The 15999-nt window shown below is 37.3% G+C and overlaps 2 protein-coding genes across 2 annotated transcripts; both read left to right on the top strand.

Moving 5' to 3' along the window:
- Window positions 1–8914: 8914 nt before the first annotated feature.
- On the top strand, window positions 8915–14008 carry LOC145767031 (diphthamide biosynthesis protein 3-like). Its single transcript, XM_082578762.1, has 3 exons — window positions 8915–9091; window positions 9426–9584; window positions 12219–14008. Exons 1-2 carry the CDS (start codon window positions 8997–8999, stop codon window positions 9580–9582), a joined length of 252 nt encoding a protein of 83 aa, XP_082434888.1. The 5' UTR covers window positions 8915–8996; the 3' UTR covers window positions 9583–9584; window positions 12219–14008.
- LOC145767030 (tRNA (guanine(6)-N(2))-methyltransferase THUMP3-like) lies at window positions 12878–15599 on the top strand. Its single transcript, XM_082578761.1, has one exon. It carries the CDS (start codon window positions 14062–14064, stop codon window positions 15256–15258), a length of 1197 nt encoding a protein of 398 aa, XP_082434887.1. The 5' UTR covers window positions 12878–14061; the 3' UTR covers window positions 15259–15599.
- Window positions 15600–15999: the final 400 nt, after the last annotated feature.

The raw sequence follows: 15999 nt of genomic DNA, 5'->3' as shown, positions 1-15999 counted from the left end.
AGGGGGCGCGCCACCGGATGAGGTATAAGACCATGGCGTTTAGTAGCCTATCCATGGCACACAATGGCTGTGTTCCAAGTAGGCTATCTTCTATAGACTATAATGCGCTGCACTGGTGGTGTGATCACTGAATGGTTGAATTCAAGGGCAGCTGGTACAAAGGGATGTTTTGACTTTAATCACCGTGAAGATTCTTAAAGTGGCACGCTGAGTTTTGCGTAGAGCAAGTAGTTAGGATCTTCTTCCCAGCGATCGAGGTGTATAGCCAGGGGCGCCGGAAGCGGAGGGGGGGTTAGGGGGGCTATTGCCCCCCTGCCCTCAATTTTTCTGTGAATGGGGGGGCAATAGCGCCCTTTTGAGGTCAAGTAGCCTATAAGCTACTGCACATTTTACAATATAACAATTTCTGCTATTCGCCTTTAGCCTAATTATAATCTTTCATTTTTGCATTTCAGTAATAGGCTAATCACGACACAAAATTCTGTATCATAGTAGCTTACATCATTAGGCCTATAACATAGCATGATGCCCTTCCGTGCCATTGTTGTTTTGTTTACCGGACACTTGTATCATTACTCGATAATGAGCTGAGAGGAGCATTATCGCTATAGCCTATGTTATGTAAAACTTTAAAAAAATAGGCCTTTCAGCAACAAAAGTGTCCTTTTTTCATAATCCTGCCCCCCAGTCAAAACTCGTTTCTGCGCCTCTGTGTAGCCTAGCCTATAGCCTAATAATGACTCTCTTTCTGCGAAGCTCTGCAGGTTGGATGCCTGCACGGATTGGTAAGCAGGGCCTCTGAGAGAAATTTTCACTAGGGGTACGAAGAGTTATTCCGGGCCCCCCTTTCACTCCGAGCCCCCTTTGTCTTGGGCAAAATGCGTGATGTTTGCGTAGGCGTATTGCGCATCATACAACATTTCATTGTAGAATTGGATATCTGTGCGCAATAATAGAAATAGTATCAGGCAGCAAAAACACTATTATTTAGTGTTTTGTGTTGTGCATAGCCTATCATGTGATCTGACCGTCGCCAATTTGTGTATCCTGCATTGAACTCGTGTGTCAGTTGTCGATGGTGCTGTTGAGAGGAGTCGCTTGTACAGCTTTAATATAAAGTTTTCAAATTTATTTATTTCTCTTAGATGTAGCCTGTAATTATTTCTGATGAGGACACTATGTGGTGTCGAAAACGTTTGATTTAGTAGTTTTTTTGTGTGTTTAATAAAAAATGTTAAATCCATTAACGTTACTGAGTGTTACATGTAGCCTATCTGGTACAAGTCAAGCACTCAACCAAGGCTCAAACATAACATCATTGTTAAAACATAATCAAATTAATCATCTGACCAATAACCTTTCTTCATTAACTTTTGCATTCACCACATGCCTAGCAGAGGTGAACGAAGTCAGTTTTTTTACTCCGTCTCTGCTTCTGCTCCGAAAGTATATTGACTCCAGCTCCTGCTTCAACTCCGGAGTTTATTTGAAGTGAAATAAGCGTGAAATTAACTTTTTCAAATAGTTTTTAAAAAACACAAAACACCCGGGCTTTTTTCAAAATTGCTTTTGCTACACTATACCCCAAAGACAGGAGAATAACCATAACTTTTATGATTTAATTTAGGGTACTTTTAACAGAACATTTTTGCACGTAAAGCATTAAATTGCCACTTTGGGTTTCTAATTTGCTCGCAATGCACTCAATTACCTTTCCGGGCCCTTTTACTAGCCTACATTACGGGCCCCCCAGGACTAAAGATAAACAACTTTTATGCTTGAATTTAGTCGTTTAGGATGGTTTTAACCACACATTTTTGCGGGTAAATTATAAAATCACAATTTCGGGCCCCCCAACAAACACAGGCCAGGGCCTTCAAGGGTACGCCGTAGCCTACCCTACGTAGCCTACCCCCCTCTCATAGGCCTTGTTGGTAAGTGTAGGGTACTCTGTTGGAGTAAGGAGCAGGTATCCAGTCACAGTACGCAATGCATCGTTGATTGGCCAGCTGATGAAACGAGTATGGGCATTGCGGCACCAGGTAAGGACGCTTTATTCAACGGTGGAGTGGACCAAAGCCAGGGTTGCAGTTGCTGTTAATAAAACATTTTTTTGTCCCTTGTCCTATTGTGCCTCAAAGCAATACGGTACCGTACCTAGTGAGTGAAATAAATCGTAATTAAATTCACATCAATTGATTGCAACTTAAGCTATCCATTTAATCACAATTTATGCTTTGGGTTTGTTAATAAAAGGGCGAGAGGGAGAACATGTAATATGTGTCAACTGTAGCCTACTAGGTGCAACTAAAAAGTTGATTACTCTGAACACAGAACTAAGAACACAACGCCTACCAATTATGACGTCAAACAATTTAGATTGGTGCTTGAGGTTCCAAGGTTCCATCAACAGGGTTGAGGATGGGATCCAGGAAAAGTGGAAAACCACGAAATCCGGGTAGCCTACCGGAGGCTACTTTAAATTATTTTGTAACCCGATTCTGGGATTAACTTGATCGAAAATGAAGCTATTTTTAAATTTTGATCCTAGGATTAATTCGATCGAAGTACATCTCGATATTGCAGAAGAAAAATTCCTCATAATCTCAATTCCGAAATTTTTAGGTTGGTTTCGAAATCGGGATTGAGTTTATTATTTCAAAAATATAACTTGGAAACTTTTGCCACACATGATTTGACAAAAGTTGCCAGTTTTATCATTTCTTTTTCCACGTCCTCATCAAATACATTTATTTTTGCACATTCAATACAATGGAGTGAAGACCACAAAAGACCAGGAATCGAGCGAATTGCTTTTTCATTTCTTATTCCAATTTTTGTTTTCAAAACAGACAGCCATATTATTTATGGAAAAACTATGTAAAAATAATAAAATAAAGACAATAAGAAATGATGTGTGCGTATCACAATGTATCGTAATTAATCAATTTCTGGCAGCTCTAAAACTTACATGTTCATACTTCATGTTTTCAATTTTTCATTTCCAAAAAAAAAAAAAAAACTAAACTCAGGTTAAGACTCAGCGGTTCCCAACCTGTGGGTCGCGACCCCAACTGGGGTCGCCTGACAATTTGCCTGGGGTCACCTGAGGCCTTTTAAAAATGAAAACATGAAGTATGAACATGTAAGTTTTAGAGCTATTTGCGAAAAGTTTGCAGTCATATCCCGTTCTGTCTGAGATCGCATCGCGTCTGATTCTTCCTTTTCCAACAACATACCGTACCTTTGTGAAACAGGCTTTTCAAGCTTGTTGGTTATCAAATCTAAATACAGGAGCAGACTTGATGCAGAAGATGATCTGTGTTGTGCTCTTGCAAAGACTGCTCCAAGGATTTCAGATCTGGCTAAAAAGAAGCAAGCACAGCTTTCTCACTGAACAAATTGTTGTGTTGTTTATTTATTGGCAGTGGCTATTTGACCGGCGCCGGTCTTTGAATCGGAAACACTATTTGACCGGTCATGACGTCACTATATAGGCTTTTTTTCTTTCAAAGCAAAAGACGAGAAGAGTGCCTATATAAGTTCTGAATTCGGCCGTTATGTTCAACAGATTCGGTGGCGCGTAGGAGAAGTCTCCGGCTGGTGCTCCAGAGGGAATGAGTTCGATACTACGCGGAAGCGTTTTTTTATTTTTAATTTTTAACTAAATTTTGACCCGAAGTGACTCAATCGTTAGGCTACTGCATTTTGGTGGTTAATTTTTAATTTGAGTAGCCTACAACCCAATTTTTTATGTCTTTTCAAATAAGAGTAATACAGTTAAGAGTTTTTAATTTTCTGGAATTTGAGAATTTCTCTGGGTAATTTTCCGTTCGTCATAAGAGGATGTGACCGTGTTTGCCGAACGACGCATTACATTTTTGCGTCGTTCGGCAAACACGGTCACATCCTCTTATGACGAACGGAAAATTATCCAAAGAAATTTTTAAATTCAAGAAAATTAAAAAACTCTAACTTTATTAGGCTACTCTTATTTGAAAGGACATAAAAAATTGGGCTGTAGGCTACTCAAATTAAAAATTGACCACAAAAATGCAGAAGCCTAACGATTGAGTCACTTCGGGTAAAAATTTAGATAAAAATTAAAAAAAAAACGCTTCCGCGTAGTATCGAACTCATTCTCTCTGGAGCACCAGCCCGATACATATCCTACGCGCCACCGAATCAGTTGGGCGTAAGTGTTGAATTTAGAACTTATAGGCCTATAGGCACTCTTCTCGTCTTTTGCTTTGAAAGAGAAAAAGAAAAAAATGCTTATTTAGTGACATCATGACCGGTCAAATAGTGTTTCAGATTCAAAGACCGGCGCCGGTCAAATAGCTACTGCCTTATTTATTTATTTAGAAGACAAGTTAGCCTAGTAGTCTACTAGTTAGCTCCAAAAGTGCAGTGAAGGAGGATCAATCCAACTAATTTTATCCTTGGGGTCACTGCAACTTGGCAAATGTTATAAAAGGGTCACAGTACCAAAAAGGTTGGAAACCGCTGGGTTAAGTGATACCGGTAGTGAAAGACCAGGAAGGGATATGCATTGAAATTTGTGTCTTTATGAAGAAAGGTGTGGAGTAGGCTGCTGATTTATTTTACACAAATGTCTGTGAGAAGCAGGAATTGCACCCACCACCTGTTTATGTCAATGATTTGGTAGCTTTTAGCCACATCATCTGAACAAGGCGTTTTTAAGCTGTATTGTGGTAAAAACGTTAAAATGTGTACTAAGACCCAACCTTAGTAATAGACAATCAAAAAATGTGCCAGTGTACTAGCCTAGTTTTCAGCCACGTATACCCTAATAAAAAACCAGAAGCTGGGTTGAGACTACTTATAGGCCTAGTCATATGCTTTTGTCTGCAGGCAGGTAGCGTGTAAAAGTAGTATTTATTTATAGGCTGTTACTACGACCAATGTAAAACAAATTGGATGGTATAACGATTTTTATTCTACTGTCGTTATTTAAACCATGGCATTTTTCAGTAAGCGGCACCTAATGGATAGAATAAATTCCCTGCCAACAACATTTTCAACAATCGGAAACTTCAATCTGTCAATTTCAGTAACCTGCCCTGCGTCAAGAGCCTCTACAACTATGTGAAACTACCAGGAATAACCTATCAAGGCTTTGTCAGTCTGAGGATAAAGCTTCAAAACCAACCATTTATGTTGTTTGAGACATGACCTTTTGTAGCTGCTGCATGCATTTTTTAGGCAGAGGCTGTGTTTACCATATATAATATATATATTGTGAATATAAATATAGCCTTGAGGCTATATGCAATTATGCATTGCACACGTTCACTTGAGCATGATGTTTGACCTCAATATGCGGCATGCGCTGTACTGTATCTATTTGCGAAATGTCAAGTCGCTCTTGCATAATAAACTTATGAAGGCGGCAGCAATAAAACAAATTGCAAAACTAAAGCTCACAAATTATACATTGATAAAACTATTTTTTTAGACAAGTATTAGGGGTAGGCAGTACAGGGTGGATTTTAGGCAATAACTTTGGATTTTGCATAGGACTCTTTTTTAGACAATAATATGATATGACAATGCTGAATCAGCAAAAAAAATTGAACTTTAGGCGTTTTTGGCGGTTAGCACCACAAAAAACTGAAAATTGCTTTTTTCAGATTTTAAATTTAACAAAAATCACAATTTTCTGAAATGAATGGTTTTCAGATGTATAACACTGCATGAACTTGTCGTTTTTTTATGCAAATCAGCTCTGTGAAAATAGAACAATAACTCAAGACTAATTTGGAATAATATTAGTCTAAGAAAAGTCCAAAAAATGGTAAAAAAAGCATAGATATTGAGGCAAAAACACCTAAAATTGAGTTTAATTTCCAAAATATGAAGTAATGATATTTGATACTGCCTGCTATACTTGAGGAATCTTGCAGAAATACTTCTTAATTCCCTTCTTGGGAAACATCCCACTCACCATCAATAACACAGTGTAACAAAACAAGAAAAAAATTTTGTCCTTGAGAAATAATTGCTGTTTTCTGTTTGATTTTGCCAAAAAAATACAAAAAGTCTTTATTGTACCACAATAACTTCAGGTTTGTGTTCCTCATATTAGTTTGAATTTTTCTCATTTCTCATGAAAATAGGCATAGCCTATACATAACGTTGAAAATTTACTGTCAGCTGCTTCCAGCAATAGTTACCTACTAATGTGTATAATTAAGTAACAATTGGATTCTGTTTGCACACAAAGCCTTGCAAGGTTTTACTTTTGTGATGAAACAAAAAGGGCTGAGCATTTTTGCAGTCGCATACCTTACTTGAGCAAGTTATTTAAATTTACTGCTTTGCGAGATGCAACCCCTACACAATGTGTTTGTCTTGTCTTCAACTCTGAGTTACTGGTGAAAAGCGCCCTTACTATCGCCATTAAAAAGACATAAACGATCATCATCATCAACCAATTTTGATTATACACTACAGGCTATGAATTAATCCTCATGAGGGTGTGGCCTGTCTGTCTGTCAAGAACTAAGTCTTCCCCTCCACACCTCGCGATTTATTGGGTTGGCAGAGTCCATTGTTCAGGGCTACAAGGTCACGTTTTACAAGTTCTTCCCAAGAAAGTTTTGGTCTACCTTGTGTCTTGTGATAGTGTCGGAAAATTGTCATTGATAAAGTCCAATGCTGAGCTACTCATTTTTACAACAGAGCGATGGGACTTATTGGATGACAGTGTTCAACTTATTTCACAAAGAAGCTTTTTAGTGTTCTACACATTTAAAGACGGTTTATGCTACTGCCATGATATAGAAGTCTTTCAGGCTAAATAGGCATTTCCTGCAATCCTTGACTGGAAGCTTTTCATCGACAGCTCATCTAAAATATCACAGCTGGATTGTTGAGTAACGCAGACAAGTGTCCCTCCATTCTTCCGGCTTACTCAGTTTATATAAAGGAAGAATATTAAAACATCAAAATCGTGATGAGTGCATTGAAGTAGGACCTCTACAATTGGGAGGTCGTTGGTGATTTCAAGATGGTGGCTTTCATAATGGTGCTTCCGGGTGGTTCTATCAAGTTTTGATGCTGTCTTTGTCTCTGGGATAACAGAAACACCGTTTTTCACAAGAAGAGGAATTGGCCTCCAAGAACCACCTATGAGATTGGACCTTATAATGTAAAACAACAACCTCCGGTAGATGCAACAAAAATACTGATGTCTTCTCTGCACATAAAACTAGGTCTTAAACAACTCTACAGAGGGTGGAGCGGAGCATTCAAGCAATTAAAGAGCTGTTTTAAAACTTTGCAAGATGCAAAAACCAAAGCTGGAATATTTACGTGATCTGAAGTGAAGCGACTGATAAACTCCATTTACTTTCATGATCGAGATGCTGTCTAAAGTATAACAGACAGCTTGGACCTGTTTCATGTCTGTAGTTAACAGATTTTGGGGCAATCACAAGACAGAGAACTATAGGACAGGGTACTTTTTGATCAACTTAGGGATGCATATTAGAATATGGGATTAATATTATATCATTATTATAATAGGCTATTATATGGGATTATTATTATATGAATTAAGGTATTTACTCGCAGAGTCAGTCATGATGGTCATTTTCTGTCAGTTCAGGTATTTTCCCTCAGCGGCACGACTCTGGAATAAGATACCCAAATCCTTATTTCATCACCCTAACCTCCCCCCCCCTCTGAGATGCCATCAACAGTTCAAGAAGTCCATTAAATGCATTAACCTCGAAAGCTTCCCCATTTTATACCATAATATTCTTTATCTCTTCTAGTGTCCAGGGTTTTGCAATAGGCATGTCCTTTTCTGAACACTTTACCATAAAAAAATTGATGCTTTTTTACCATTTATTTGTGTTTTTTTGACTTTTCTTTGACTAATAAAATTCCGAATTAGTTTTGAGTTATTATTCCATCTTCACAGAGCTGATTTGCATAAAAAATGACAAGTTCATGCTGTATTTCACATTTGAAAACCATTTATTCCAAAAAATTGTGATTTTTTGTTAAATTTACAACCCGAAAAAGCAATTTTCAGGTTTTTGTGGTGCTAACCGCCAAAAACACCTAAAGTTCAAATTTTTTTGCTGATTTTGCATTGTCATATCATATTATTGTTTAAAAAAGAGTCCTATGTAAAATCTGAATACCTTCATTTTTACTGCCTACCCCTACAAGTATATATTATTTTATTTAATAAATTGCTACCTAAGTTATCATGAAGGTGAAAAAGCACTACCGTATTTTTCGGACCATAAGGCGCACCGGAGTATAAGGCGCACTGTCAATAAATTGCTTTGATTAGTTTTTTGTTCATACATAAGGCGCACCGGACTATAAGGCGCACCAGACCATAAGGCGCACCGGACCATATATAATAGTATATCGGTACTGGTTTTGAGTGTAGGCAATAAAGCACTACCGCACTTGATCCATACATAAGGCGCACGATCAATTTATGAGGAAAAAAAAGAATTTAAAGTGCGCCTTATGGTCCGTAAAATACGGTACTTTGCTTGCAACACCATTATTATTATATATATATATATTGTTACTTTTTACAGCCACCAAACTAACATGTTAACAGCAAAAATGTAGTGCATCGAAACAGAGATCACATGCTAGTTCGTTTGGCAAACGTGGTCACACTCACATTCCCTCATGATGAATGAAAACTTACCCAAAAAGATTGTCAAATTCAAACAAATTATAAAAACTCTAACTTTATTATTCATAAAAAAGACATAAAAATTAGGCTGAACTCAAATTAAAAATTCACAAAAAAACTGCAATGATTAAAGTATCACAAATAAAATGTAATCAATTCATGGCACATGTGGTGTAAATGTCTCGGATACAAGTTTAAAGAAATATATTTTTGAAGGTTATAACATAGGTTATAATTTTGTTTAGTTTAATCCCAGACTACAAGCTGTTGCGCACAAATACATCACCGGTACTATACTGCAATGGCTGATGTTTACCATGATGAGGTTGAAATAGAAGATTTTGAATTTGATGAAGATACTGAAACATACTATTATCCATGTCCTTGTGGGGATAAGTATGTGTAATAGTCAAAACTATCTATACTTACGGCATCATAAACATATCCAGTTTCAAGAACAATTTCTTATGTGTGCTGCATTCTTTTTTGAGCGTGTAAGCCGTGCATGCAATCACTACTGATGAATTTGTGATTTTTTAACTTCTGATTGTGTTTTAAAGTACCTAGCTTCCAACATTTGTTTTTAATTTCAGTTCATCATTAGTCACACATTTTACGAACTAAAGCAATGAAGCTTTCTCGTTTAGATTAATATATGACATTACAACCAAAGCTATATGATCAACTGATTATATATACTTATTCAATTGAATGTTCTGTTTTTAATTAGATTTGAAATCACATTAGAAGAGTTACAAAGTGGAGAAGATGTTGCCACATGCCCAAGCTGTTCACTACTTGTCAAAGTTATTTATGATCCAGATGATTTTTTAGTTGAAGAAGTTGAAACTTTGGGAACTAATAAACCTTTAAAACAAACATCCTAAAGGTAATATATATATGTTTATTTTATTTATTTAATCTAAAGGTTGTTTTATGTGTCTGTTGTCTGTCTATTGATTACAACGCGTAAGATTTGTTAACATCCCTCTATTATAGACAGTAATTAATGACATGTGTGTAATAAGTTACATGCATTTAAACTCAACTTATCAAATGCAAGCATATAGCCAGTGTACAAAGTGTGATCAGCTGTATTGTTAACAAATTATTGTCTATGGCTAATTGACTAAATATCTATAACTCTTGTATGATAAATAACCTATATGATAACCTATGCAACTTCTCTGTTTAATTATAAAGTTTATTGTTTTCAAAGGTTTATGAAATTCATGATAATTGATATCACACAAGAGGTCACCATAGATGGTAATTCTCTTAAAAATGGCAAAATTTCAATAGACAAGATGCACAAAAGTGAATAAGTTTCCTTTTTTGCACTGTTTTTACATGTTGCAAGATGTTTGAAATAGAAATATTTTCTCAATGAGGCAGCTATCACACAAATGCAAAAATTTCAAACAGGGCTGCGATTTTTGCCTTTTTCGGTGACGAGGTCACTCGACACGCGCCATCACTATTCGACAAACGCCGTGCCTTACGAAAATAAAAAGGAAAAAAAACTGAGAGAAGACTAAACGTCGTCAGGTCTAGGAACAATCGGAGGGGGGGAGCATCACGTGATGCAATCATAAGAGTGCTGACTTACGTAAACTTTCTTGCACCAGGTACTTCAAAGCAAGGTCTAAAAGCGACGCTTCACATGAGAAACTCCCAAGGCGTCAACGCCGCCATTTTGAACACTGCGGGAGAATGCTTTGATCAAAGTTCCAACGCCTGGCATCAAACATTTCACCACACACGTTTTGTGCTATTCGACACAACGGGTTTCTTTTATAGATAAAATAACCGAAGTAGGCTACTTTATATTGTCAACGTGTTTGTAAGTTTGGATTTATGTCTGACTTATGCACTTGTTGTTCCAAGATTGCAGAAATGTTTTGCAATGTGAATAAAGAATAGTAGACAGATAAACACGGTTGCAACTTGACTTCCATCCACTAAAAGGGTTTCTGTGATTACGTAATGGGCGATTTTGCATTTGCATTCACAAAAGCACACAACCCAGCTGGAAAAACCCGTCGTTTTTACATTGATTCAACGTCTGCAGACATTGAATCGAAAAAACGAGGAGCGAAAAATATACTAGAGTAGTCTATCACGAGTCACGACCGCACTGTTTGATTTGTAGTGATGTAATAATACCAAAAGTAGCGATACGCACGCTGTTACCTTAAATCACGTTAAAGAACTCAGGGGGAAAAGTAAGTTAATTTTGGGTTGATTCAACGTTCGAGTCAGCACAAATCTATTTAATTTTCCTGGCGAGTTACATTGCGTACCCAGACAGCAAAAAATCATCATTCTTACATTAATTCAACGTCTACAGACGTGAAGTCAATGCAAAAATAACGAAATTTTGCTGCCTACGTAACAATGCCCAAGAAGAAATTTACGTTTGTTTTACATTAATTCGACATCTAGCGAACTTTGAATTATCATAAAATAACGTTATAATAACCACGTACCGGTAACAAATTAATATCTCACTGCGGGAAGATTGCCTCGATTTACGTTTACGCTAACATAATTTCGGCACAATTGAGATACTGCGAGCAAACACGAGTCTGTGTGATGAAGAGCTAGCTGTCAGAATAGGAATCATAAGACGCTGTATGGGAGGATGAAGCTGTCGCATCGTCACTTGAAGACGCAAAACTGCCCATTCATGAACGCGCAATGCCATACGATCAGAAGCATTATTTTTCTTTTCTGCTGAAGAACCGTTTATCCAATTTTGTACTACTTTTTTAACTTGACCCCGTAGCTTTTCTAATTCCGATTTGTTTCCGTCATAAAATTCTTTACAAATTTTGCAAAATACCACACTAGCTTTTCCTTCTGTTTGATAATCTATAGCAGGTAAATTCCACTTTTTAACTGTATCTTCTTTCACGATGATTTATATTCGCAACGACACCGGTAAACAATAAGCATTCGATGAAAGAATAACTTTTGCGTAACAATAAGCCGGTATTTATAAGGTTGCAAACTTTTTATAGTTCACAAGAGCATTGTCAGCGCATAAAATAGCTTGCGTGATGCTCTGAGCTACCACCGTGTGACACGCGATGAAGAAGCGCATAAAATTTCGTTTGATTAAACATTAAAGCATACGGCAATTGTCACAACAATCCAAGGTGTGTTGATTTGGCGACGGCAATGTTTTTGCCGTCGTAGATGGAATCACTCAACCAGCGTGCGATTAAAAACTTAAAGTAAGTGACTCTGATACCACACAACTTGTGCGGTAACTCGCCGCCAAACGCTTATAATCTGACTCTTGTGACGTCATATTACTATTCGACAAACAAGCGTAGAATTTTTGGTCGTTCGACAAGAAAGAAAAAGTCGCAGCCCTGATTTCAAACAATCTATTATTTACTTACAATGCCAAATTGTTATTTTAGAGCAATGTGCATATTTGATAAATGCAATGGTGTTAGTGTTACTGATAAGTAACAACCCTAACAACTTCATCGTTGTTTTCAATTACTTTCAGGTGATTGACATCCTGATTTCATGCACTCAGTGTGAAGTTGATTCATCATGGTCCTGATATCACAAAGCTGACCTATATTTCTCTTTCTTCAAACCCACTTTCTGTTGCGAAATTGTCATACTTCACCCTGCTTCACAAACACCTCACCTTTCTGTACTTATAATATTCATTACTTTACTTCTAATAGTTAAAGTTGCTTATTGAGTACAATACAGTCGTTTATGCCTTGGAACCGTTGTTTACAGTAATCATATGAATGAGTAATGTCAAGAAATAACAGTGGAACTCCGGTTTGGAACCACCCCACTAACATGACCCCTGATCATGTCTTTGGTGTGGTCGGATTAGTGGGGCTCCGCTGTAGTGTATGTATTTCAGACTTTTGATGAAGCATTTGTATTTGCACACAAGTTTTTAAATGTGATCCTTGCGTGGATTGGTTGGGTAACTCTTTTTTAAAAACTGAAACTTCATTTTTCTTTTTAGTTGACTCTTTTGCAAGCTTTATGTTTAAGCCTATTTTCCAACATTTTTTAAAAACTTGTTGTTTTGACAAGACAAAGGTGAAACATTTCTGATTATTTATTGTCTTTTTTATTCACCACGGTAACTCAATCATTAGCTCGATCCAGTTTTGTTAACAAGAAATTGGCGTCGACGTTAAATCACCATAAAAATAATAGACATTCTAGCTGGGAAGTCAGTTCTATGTATAACAGCACCAAGTGGAATGAGTAGTTGACGAAAAACATTTTTTCCAACAAGCGAAAGCCAGCCATAATTACCGGACCTGCGTCAGTGATTCAAGTTCTTTGCAAGGGTCAAAAGAAGAACAAAAAACAAAACGATTAAATTTTTGTGAATTCTAGTTGATGCTTATTTTAACATGGTTGTAGCTGGCAACATGCACTAAATCTATGTCAGTTTAATATATGTGTAGCGTAGTAGTATTGGGTTGTAGTCAATTAGTGTTTCGTAAGACCTGCGAAACTATTGTATTCCGCTTCTGTAATCAGAAGGGTTCTGCTTACAAAAAGTTTTTAAATAATTATTTTGTTTTGGATGTTACATTAGAATTTTTGACCTAAACTCCTTTCAAAAATCTTTTAAATCTAATATTCGTGTTTGGCAAAGACTACACAACACCTAATATGAAGCAGCGTAGCTGAAAAAGCCGATTTTAAACTTTGACTCTCTTTTTTTTTGGTTCAAGATATTTGCGCGTTTTGCTGTGTGAAAGCAAAATCATTCTTTGATAAGTTTGTTTCAAAGTAAGTGAAGAACCTTGGTGGCGAAATAAAACAATTTGTTTCGAACAGCACAATTAACCAAAAGTTGCCATTTTTACGTTGTTAATTCACGTGTAAAAGGCTGTGGCGGTGTCTCTTCTTCTATCTCGATTGATTTGAAGCAGATTAAAGACAATAAGTTATTTGTATTTCACTGTTATTCACAGTTGAATTGAAACATCTGAGGCTGAACGATTTTCTCGGAAACGGTTAGTGACATGAAAACGTTTGGAACTTTTGCTTTGGTGGTGATGTGCCATGTCTACTTTTATTTATGTCCGTTTAATTTTGCGTTTCGTTTGTCATGCTGCACTGCTCTAGCGAATGTTATAATGTTATCAAATTTGCATACATAAAAGATTTTCATGTTTTTCAGGGTATTGCGGTAATAGATTGGTTACTACCATTTTATAGGGTGTTTAAGTACGTGTATTTTGAAAAACTTATCCCTTGGTATTATAAGCGTATCAGGCATTTTTATCTTGTATATCTTTGTTATAGGTCTTTGTGCGAATTTTTTAGAAACTTGTGTAACCTAAGCATGCTTTATTGACATGGAATCTATTGTACACGACTTTAAAAGTGCCCATGAAACGGTAACGATTGGAGCGACTGTACCTACGGGACTGGAGTTCTGTGCACACGAGGAAATTAAAGAGAAAATATGCATCAATGCTAGCGCCACTGCGCAAGGAAAAGTTTATTTTCAAACTGCCATTAACTGCTTACCAGATCTTCACAAACTGCGTTCTGTGGACAGATTGTTTCTTGTTGTGAAGACTTTCAAAGACTACGTATACGACGAAGATAGGGAGAAGGCTATCAAAGATCTTCAAGCGCTTGCACCATGTTTACCTTACAATGAAATGATTGAGTTTTGGAAAGAAAATTTGAAACACCAAAAGAGTGTATCCCGCCGAAAGAAAACGACTATTAATAGTGAAAGAAATGTTGAAAACTCTCTGGTTAGATTTAGAGCATCCGCTAACAGAGTCGGTAAAAAACAAAGCATTACCTCACCAGATGCTGAATTTCACTTGGGTGGTGCAGTCCAGGACTCGACGCAATGGACTGTAGACCTAAGCAATTACAATCTAGAAATTCTGATTTCTCTTGGCACTGACTCGGTGATGATTGCATTGTCGCTTACACAAGAAAGCCTGCACCGTCGGAATATCACAAACTTTGCTTACACCACCCTGCGTGCTTCAATTGCCTACAACATGCTAAGGATGTGTAACATTCAATCCGGTGAAATTGTCATTGATCCGATGTGCGGCAGTGGAGCCATTCCCATAGAAGGGTCCCAGGAGTGGAAAAACGCATTTTATGTAGCCGGAGACAACTCTGATTTGGCTGTGACGAAATGCAGGGCTAACATAGCTAGTTTAAACGCAGTTCCAGAAACAAGCAATGCCTTAGAAACATTGAGATGGGATGTGCGAAATCTGCCATGGCGGCCTGGTTTAGTTGACGTGTTTATCACTGACTTGCCATTCGGCAAGAGAGTGGGTTCAAAATTGGACAATCGGACTCTGTATCCTGCGATGCTTGTTGAGATGGCCCGTGTTACAAAACCACAAAGCTCGCGTGCTTGCATTCTCACCAATGATAAAAGGTCCATATTGAAAGCGATATCTTTTGTCACGTCTTTGTGGAAGTTAAAAAGAACGGCTTCAGTTAATATAGGCGGGTTAAGAGCTGCCGTTTATTTGTTGCAACGAACTGCGAAAAAGGCTCTAAAGTCTTAGTTTCCTGAGATTTCTGAGCCTAAATATTTATTATTTGACTTTCTGCTCTGTCAAATATAACAGGCCATATTGTCGCATCATATCCTTTTGTTTGCATTATTGTGAGGACCACAAAAACATGGCTAGTTTTGTGTAAAAGCATTTTTTATTAAATTCACCGTTACAATCTTGTGATAGCTAGGCTGGTACTGTACAGTATTTCTGCATAAATGTAGAACATTTGCTTCTGATATAGAAACACAACTACTTCAGTGCGCATGTGAAAACACTTTAAGATATTGTACATTATTTTTGTTGGAACCAGACAAACATTTCTACAATAAAGGCTACGTTTTGTTTGATTACTTAGATGAAATGTGTATCATTAGGGAACGTTCAAAGATTACGTAACGCTTTTTTTCCGAATTTTTGACCCCCCCCCTCCCCCATGTAACGCCAACGTAACGCTTTTTTCAATCCCCCCTCCCCCATGTAACGCTTTTTCACTACGAATTAAGCACAAAAAACTACCATTCCGTACTCGAAAGCGTTACGTAACGTTTTGCTTGAACCCCCTCCCCCCGATATGACGCTAACGTAACGCTTTGCATAAACCCCCCCCCCTCCCCCTCGAAGGCGTTACGTAATATTTGAACGTTCCCTTAGTCGATATGCTGCAACAGACTCGAAAATTTAAAATATAAATTGAAAACTCAAAAAATTAAAAAAAAAGTTAAGCAAAATTGTTTCTTCGAATAACTT

Source organism: Aplidium turbinatum, chromosome 3 (genome assembly GCF_918807975.1).
Source record: "Aplidium turbinatum chromosome 3, kaAplTurb1.1, whole genome shotgun sequence".
NCBI lineage: Eukaryota > Metazoa > Chordata > Ascidiacea > Aplousobranchia > Polyclinidae > Aplidium > Aplidium turbinatum.
Note: the sequence above shows the minus strand (reverse complement) of the source record. Positions and strands in the feature narration are given on the sequence as shown.

Bases quoted from the DNA above. Each gene is read 5' to 3' on its own strand.
- LOC145767031 (XM_082578762.1), top strand. From the start codon at position 8,997: ATGGCTGATGTTTACCATGATGAGGTTGAAATAGAAGATTTTGAATTT. The intron at 9,092-9,425 runs GTATGTGTAATA...GTTTTTAATTAG, and splicing joins CCATGTCCTTGTGGGGATAA to ATTTGAAATCACATTAGAAG.
- LOC145767030 (XM_082578761.1), top strand. From the start codon at position 14,062: ATGGAATCTATTGTACACGACTTTAAAAGTGCCCATGAAACGGTAACG.